The following is a 7,951-nucleotide window of genomic DNA, read 5'->3' on the forward strand; positions in this document are numbered from 1 at the left end:
GGCCCGGGGTGTTGGGGTTTGCTGGGGTCCCTGTTCCAGCATGGCTGTGTGGGGGGACCCCAGCAGCGTGGCTGGCTGGGGGACCTGGTGCCAGGAGTTTCTTCACATGCTTCCAGGAGCACCACGGGGCTGGGGGGCCTGTGCCTAGGCTCGTCCCAGTGCCATGGTGCACCCATGGTCCCCATCCTGGTGGTGAGCGAGGCACAGGGCTGGGCACAGCCATACCACGCATCCATCTCTCCTCCTGCCATGCCACCGTGTCCCCAAGGCTGTTGGCACAGCCCACCGCCTCTTTATCCCTCTCATCATCTCCAGGCTGCCTATTACCATTTTGCATAGTTTTCTGTCCCGGTGATAAATCTTTCCTTCCCCATTCCCAAGGGTTTAACCCCCACCCGCCTGCAGCACCTGGGGCTGCCCCGTGGGGCACAGACCCACCGGCTGAGGTCACCCAGGCACCCTCACCCCACTCCTGTCCCCAGTGGGACCTGGGTGGCCTGGCAGCTGAGCATCCTGGCTGGCATGGGTTGCAGTGGGGAGCTGGGGGGTGGGGGGGCTGGCATTTGGGTGGGGGAGCCCCAAGGCAGGGAGATTGCGAGACAGAAGGGATGGGCTAATGGAGCCTATTCCTTTAATAGATTCAATTTCTGCCGCGGCTGGCTGCGGGGCGCGGAGCCATCAATTCGATTCAGGGGACGGGGAATCTGATTTGGAGCGGCCGTGCCATCAATTAGCTTTTATTGATGGCATTGCTCATTGGAAGTCGATGGGATTTGAAGCCAGCAGCGGCTCCCGCATACCAAGCAACCCCTGCTCAAGGACAGGGCCCCACTGCTCCTGGACCCGGCACCCACCCTTGGGTCTCCCCCAGATCCCTCAGCCTCACCTGGGAAAGTCCCAGGGGGCTGGGGCACGGGTGGCGAGATGAGCAGCCCCCCAGCGTCCCTGCACGGGTGTCCCCACAGGGCACCGCGTCCCCTGGCATACCCATCTAGGTGTCCCACAGGGTGCAGATCCCAGCATCGGGGCTCTGCAGGGCACCCCCAGCATCCCCGCACGGAGGCCCTTTGGGGGATGCCCCCGCGCAGCATGCCCACGTGGGGATCCCTCGGGACACGGCTGCTCCCAGCATCCCACATAGGGGTCCCTTGGGTATGCCCCCCCCCCAGTATCACCCCCACTCCTGGGGGCCTTTGCGGACCCCGTGGTGGAGCCAGGCCCCACTGTCCTCCATGGGGATGGGGTGCCCCTGCCTGTGCAAGGGTGGGGTGCAGCGGGGGAAGGGCAGGCAGTGGCGTAGGGGGGAGGGGCACAGCACGGTCGATGCTTTTGCTCAGCCTCTTGCCAAGCAGTTTCTCCGGAGAAGCCATAAAACCTGTCTGACGTGCCCAGCACCACTGCGGCAGGCGGCCGGCAACGCCTGCGCGGGGAGGGGGCTGTGGGCGCCCAGCTGCTGGCAGCACCATGGGGAGCCCGGTCCTGGCTGGGGCCCCCAAGGAGGGCAGCGGGGGGGCTGCACCCATGGGGTGAGGGGCCAGGAGCTGCTGCAGGAGCCTCAAGCAACCCTTCTGCTGGCAGCCAAGCCTGGGGCGCGCCGCTGCTGGCTCCATCCCGTGGCTGCACTGGAGCCACGGCCCCAGCAGTGCCACCAGATCGGCCCCCACCGTGACCTGGGTGCCCCATCAGCGAGAGGTGAAAGCCCAGCCATGGGTCCCGCAGCCCCCCACTCCGTGGTGCATCCTAACGGGGTGTGCAGCGGGCAGATGGACAGACGGACGGCGGGCCACTGCCCCACAGGCTGCCCAAGCCCACCCAAGGGTGCCCAGGGCACCCAGCTGGGGGCTCCAGGTGAGCGACCCAACCCCACCGCCCCCTCACCCCCATCCCACCCCAGGCGCCAGCAGCCGGCTCTGGGTCCCACTGGCAGGCGCTAACTGCAGGCAGCTCATCTGTAATTAAAGCTCTCCCTGTGACATGAGCCGACGTCTCAATATCAAATTGCTGCAATTAACCCCCCCCCCCGGCCTTAAAGGTTTGGGGGAGAGGGGCAGGGACCCCCGGGGAGCAGCCGCCCTGGCCCATGCCCCAGTATCCCTGTGGGGATGAGGACCACGGGGATGAGGACTGTGGGGACAGGGACCGTGGGCAGGAGGGGACCGCAGGCAGCGCGAGGCCAGGGGTGGGGGCTCAGAGCCCAAGGGTGCAGCGATCTTGCAAACACTGTATTGCTCGGCTCAGTCACTACCAGGGGTTAAAACCAAACCGTAGGGGCTGGTGACAGCACGGAGGACAGCGTCTTCCCAGAAGACAGATCAGTGTGTCCTCGTTGGAGGACAAGGCAACAGAGGGGACCGGGCACCTGCCTCCATCCAGCGCCCGGAGGAGCTGCCACCCTGCTCTGGGGCCTGGGGGTCCCCAGCCCCCTGGGGCGGGGGGTCCATGGGGGAAGGCACAAGATGAGGCGACGGCCCTGGGGCAGAGCAGGTGGCGGGGCAGGCGGCCGCTGAGCTGCAGGGAGCCCAGCACCGGGGCAGGGTGGCCGGTGGGACCGATGTGCGGCAATGCCGGCGGGAAGCGAGGTCCCTGGGAGGAAGAAAGCCCCGTCAGGGGATGCTGTGGTGCAGCAAGGGGGACCAGCCCCCGGGCACCCACTGCCCCGGAGCCCCCTGTCCCCCCTCACCTTCCAGTCCGGAGCTCCTAGCCCTGGCTTGGCTCTGTGGAGGTCCAGTGGGCAAGTTGTGGCCCAGGGCTGCCCCATGGGCTTTGGGGAGGGTGTGGGTGGCAGTGGAGGAAGAGTCTGGAAGCGGGCGGTGGGGCAGAGCAGCCCGTCTCCCCTCGATGGGCAGCGCTGAGGGTCAGATCCAGAGCAGGGCCAGGAGCGCAAGCACCAGACAAGGGGCGCGGGGCTGCAGCGGGGCTGTGATGCCCTGGGCGGACACGGCATCTGCCAGGGCAGGAGCAGAGGTCAGGGCGAGCCAGCCCCCAGCCCCCCCCTCCCCCCAGCTCCCCCATACTCACCCTCTGGCCCCCCACGCCCACGGGGCTGCGAATTGGGAACCTCTGTCACTGGCTCTGGAGCTGAAACAAACCCCAACGGTGTCAGTGACCGGCTCCCCGGAGACACGCGGTGTCGCCACCGGGGCCCCGGTACCCCCCGAGGGGACCGGGCTGCCCCAGAGGCAGGGGAGGGGAAACCCCAGAGCTGTGGGGTGCAGCCGCCCCCCCAGCCGGACTCACTGGTGCCTCTGCAGCAGACGGAGACGCGCAGCTTCAGGCAGCGCCCGGCGCTCTCGGGGCTGGGGACAGCTGGGGCGAGGGGACACATCAGTGGGCCCCCCCCCCCCGCACTGCCCCCCCCCACCCGCCCCGGGCCCCCCCGACGGCCGAGCCGGGGGCGCCCCCTGCCGACGGACCGCGCGCCCGGCACCCCCCGTGCCCCCACCCCGCACCATGAGCCCCTGCACCCCGACCCTCCACTGTGCACCCCAATCTCTGTTGCTGGGTGCAGCCAAACGCAACCCCTGCACCCCAACACCCGACGGCATCCAGACTCCCCTGTGCACCCCGCTCTGCATGTGCCCCGACCCCAAGTGCAGCCAGACCGCCCTGCATCCACATCCTCGGCGCACCCCAATCCTCCTCCGTGCACCCCAATGACAGCTGCATCCACATCCCCAGTGCACCCAGCTCTCCTCCATGCACCCCAACCCCTGTTGCATCCACATCTTCCATGCACCCTGAGCTCCTTGTGCACCCCAATCCTCCTCCATGCACCCCAGCCCCAGCTGCATCCGGGTGCAGGCAGACCCTCCCCACTCACCCCAACCCACCCGCATCCAGCCCCCCCCATTCACCCCAACTTCAGTTATACCCAGACCCTGGCGCAGCCAGACCCCCCTCACACCCCTGGCCCTGCTGCACCCCGATCCTTGCCACACACTGGCCCTCCCACATGCCCCAAACCCGGTGGCACCCCAAACCCCTTGTGCACCCCAATCCCTGATGCATCCACATCCTTGGTGCACCCTGCTCGTCTGGTGCACCCCAGTCCTCCTCCTTGCACCCCAACCCCAGCTGCATCCACATCCTCCATGCACCGAGCCCCTTGGGCACCCCAGTCCTCCTCCGTGCATCCTAACCCCAGCTGCACCCACATCCCTGGGTGCACCACAACCCCCTTGTGCACCCCAATCCTCCACCATGATCTCAGCCCCAGCTGCATCCACATCCCCAGCTGCACCCCAATCCCTGGATGCACCCACATCCTGGTGCACCCTGCTCGTCTGGTGCACCCCAATCCTCCTCCATGCACCCCAACCCCAGCTGCATCCAGCACCTGGATCACTCAGGTGCAGCCAGACCCTCCCCACTCACCCCAGTCCCCCGTCCACCCCAACCCCAGTGACACCCACCCCCGGCCGCACACAGCCCCCCGCCCCAGGTGGACTCACAGATGTAGTAGTAGGTTTCTCCTGGCTGGAACTCGAAGCCGAGCGAGAAGGGGGTGAAGCGCTGGATCTTCTCGGAGAAGCGGTCGGGCCTGAAGGGCGCCAGGGGCCGGTTGCACTCCCAGCGCTTGAAGGCGCCGGGGCTCTGGTAGCAGCCGCGATAGCCCTCCCGGTCCACCATGAAGAGCGTGAAGGTCTCGGCCCGGCCGGCGGGCACAGCCCCCTCGTAGTGCGGGCAGTAGATGTCCAGGTAGTCATTGATGGCCACCTGGATGGTGTAGTCGTCCCGCAGGAACCTGCCAGGCAGGGCAAGCCGGGGAGCAGGCGCTGGGGGTCCCGCTGCCCCCCCCCAGAGGGATACCCAACCGCCCCCCACCCCAGCACAGCAGGTAGATGTGCTTTTGGCGGAAGAGCTGCTGGGCACCAGTCTCCGCTCCAGGCCACCAGGCATCAGCTCGGATTAGCCGCAGGCCACTGGAGCTGAATGGGCTTGGCCGCGGCGGCCGGGGGGAGCCCAGCCACGCTGGCCAGGGGCACAAAGCCCCTCGCCCCAGGCGCCCGCCTCACCGCCCCCAGCACTGATCGGCACTGACACCCCAGAGGGGCCGCCCCGGTGATGCCACCTGCACCAGCATGGTGCTCATGGGGAGGGGGGCTGGCCAGGGCAGCGGGCACGGGGGGCTCCGCCAGCGGGGCAGGCAGGGGAGGGGGCCCAGCGTGGGTACCTGCACGGGCAGGCAGGCTTCGGCGTGGCTGCCGGCATGGCATGAGCTCACGCCTGTGCAAACAGCACGCGCGGCCAGGCCGGGGTGGAGCAGCCACCTCTGCAGGCACACACACGCGCGTGCACACACACACACACACATGCATGTGCACACGCTTGGTCCTGCCTGCCCAGGACAGAGAGCAGGAGCCCCCTCCCCTTCCCAGCCCCAGCAGGGCAGCACCCTCCACCCCATGCCCACATCTGGGCACGTACCGGCAGGGCTCCGGCCTCACCAGCAGCGCAGTGGCAGGGATGGGGCTGCCACCCTGCTGGAGGGGCTGCCCTGTCCTACTGGGGAGGGGGCTGCTGCAGGGGCCCCGGCCAGCTCCAGCCCCCCCATTCCGCCCCAGTGCAGGCACAGGCACCGGTTACACCAGCACAACCCCCTGCCAGCTGCAGCAGGGGCCGGCGCATTAATCACGGGCTGGCAGTGCCGGGCTGGCAGTGCCGTGGAGCCGGGGGGGGGAGGCTCTGGCCCCCGCTACCCCCCCCAAGGCCGGGGGCTCTTCGAAGACAGGACCAGGCGCAGGATCCCGCTGAGTCAGAGCATCCCGCCAGGCGACGCTGGCCAGGACGAGCCCGGGCAGGGCCGAGAGCTGCTGGGGGCTGAGGCCTTGCCCTGACCCTGCGAGGGGCACGCAGCCCCCCCCTCCCCCCCCAGGGCACCCACACATGGGTTCCCACGTCTCCCAGCCGCAGGGGGGGGCAGGCAGCGTGGGTGCCCACAGCCCTGCTCAGTGCGTGCCCAGGGCACGAGACCCCCGTGAGGGAGTGCAGCCCCCGGCACAGCACCCCAACCCTGCCGCCCCACTCACTGGCGGTGCCGAGCTGGGAAATGCCTAAAATGGAGGAGGACGAGGATGGACCCCAGCCCACCGAGGGCGGCAGAGCCAGTGGGCAGCACCCCTGGCTGGGGGGGGGGCTGCGCTGTGCCCAACAGCCCCCCACCAGCGGGCACATCTGCCACAGGGACCCATGGTCCTGGCAATGCCACGCACCGGCTTGGTGCCACCCAGGGTGACCCCAGGCTTGGTGCCCACCAGCCCCGTGCCGGGCAAGTGCGCCTGGGCTCAGTGCCACCTGTGGGTACCCCAAGCTCAGCACCACCGCGGGTGCCCGGGCTCAGCACAGCTTGGCACCACTGGGGGCTTGGCACCACCGGGAGTGCCCACCGGCTTGGTACCACCGGGGGCTTGATGCCACCATGGGCTTGGTGCCACCGGGGCTGCCTGCTGGCTTGGCACCCTTGGGGGCTCGGTGCCACCAGAACCGCCCACCTGCTTGGTACTGCTCGATACCACACGGGGCTCAGTGCCACCAGCAGTGCTCAGGGCTCAGCACCACCGGGGGTACTCACCAAATTGCTACTGCAAGGGCATGCCTAGGGGCTCAGCACCACCAAGGTACTCACCGCTCAGTACCACCTGGGGCTCGGTACCACCAGGGATGACTAGTGGCTCAGTACTGCTCAGGACTCAGCACCACTGGAGGTGCTCACCAGCTTGGTACCACCTGGGGATGCCCTGGGGCTGAGCACTGCCTGGGGCTCAGTACCACTGGGGTACTCATCGGCTCAGGACCACCCTGGGGCTCGGTACCACTGGGGTACTCATCGGCTCAGTACCACCCTGGGACTCAGTACCACTAAGGATGGCCAGTAGCTTAGTACTGCTTGGGGCTCAGCACCACGAGGGGTACTCACTGGCTCAGTACTGTCTGGGGATGCCTAGGGGCTCAGCACCACCTGGGGCTTGGTACTACCCAGGGCTCAGTACCACTAGGGTACTCATGGGCTCAGTACCACCCTGGGGCTCAGCACTGCCAGGGTACACACCAGCTCAGTACCACCATGGGGCTTGGTACCACTGGGGATAGCCAGTGGCTTGGTACTGCTGGGGGCTCAGCACCACTGGGGGTACTCACTGGCTCAGTACCACCGAGAGATGCCCAGTGGCTTGGTACTCAGCACCACCGGGGATACTCACCGGCTTGGTAACGCCCAGGGGTGCCCGGTGGCTTGCTACTGCTCAGGGCTCAGCACCACCGGGGGTACGCACTCACTCGGTACTCAGCACCACCGAGGGTACTCACCGGCTCGGTACCACCCAGGGGTGCCCGGTGGCTCAGTACCACCGGGGCACACTCACCTGCTCGCTGGCCCACCGGGGCTCAGTGCTGCCGGGGATGCCCGGTGGCTCGGCACCACCCGGGGGCGCGGTACCACCGGGCGCTACTCACCGGCTCGGTAGCACCGGCTCTGCCCGGTGGCTCGGTGCCCGCCGGCTCCGCCCCTCCCGGGAGCCCCCCGCCCGCCGCCCCGACCCCCCCGGCGGCGCGGGCCCGGGGCTCGGCAGGGCCCGGGGCGCACAAAGGCGGCGGGGCCGGCGGCGCTACCTGGGGTTGCTGCCGTTCCAGTGGACGGGGTGGCGGAGGCCGCGCACCGGCGGCGGCCACAGCAGCGGCGCCCACAGCAGGAGCCCGAGCAGCGGCGCGGGGCGCATGGCTCCGCCGGCGGCGGCGGGGGGCGGCGGGGCCGGGCGGGGGCCGGCGGGGGGCGGGGGCGGCCCGGCACGGCGGGGCTCGGCACGGCCCGGCCCGCCCCGCCAACTTCGGGCCAATCCGCGCCGCGCCGCCGCCCGGCAACTTCCCCGAGTGCCATTAACCCTTGGGGGGCAGCACCCCGCCACCGGCATCGGCACTGCCGAACCCGCCCGGCACCCCGGCACCGGCGACAGGA

The 7,951-nt window shown here is 69.1% G+C and overlaps 1 protein-coding gene across 1 annotated transcript; it reads right to left on the minus strand.

Moving 5' to 3' along the window:
* Positions 1–2,209: 2,209 nt before the first annotated feature.
* On the minus strand, positions 2,210–7,947 carry EFNA4 (ephrin A4). The gene is made up of 6 exons (XM_055792336.1): positions 7,609–7,947; positions 4,452–4,744; positions 3,238–3,306; positions 3,019–3,078; positions 2,681–2,944; positions 2,210–2,583 (listed from the first exon to the last, which is right to left on the minus strand). The coding sequence occupies exons 1-5, from the start codon at positions 7,905–7,907 to the stop codon at positions 2,856–2,858; spliced, it is 810 nt and encodes a 269-aa protein (XP_055648311.1). The 5' UTR covers positions 7,908–7,947; the 3' UTR covers positions 2,210–2,583; positions 2,681–2,855.
* Between the last annotated feature and the right edge of the window lie 4 nt (positions 7,948–7,951).

This window comes from Falco peregrinus, chromosome 19 (genome assembly GCF_023634155.1).
Source record: "Falco peregrinus isolate bFalPer1 chromosome 19, bFalPer1.pri, whole genome shotgun sequence".
NCBI classification, from domain to species: Eukaryota; Metazoa; Chordata; class Aves; order Falconiformes; family Falconidae; genus Falco; species Falco peregrinus.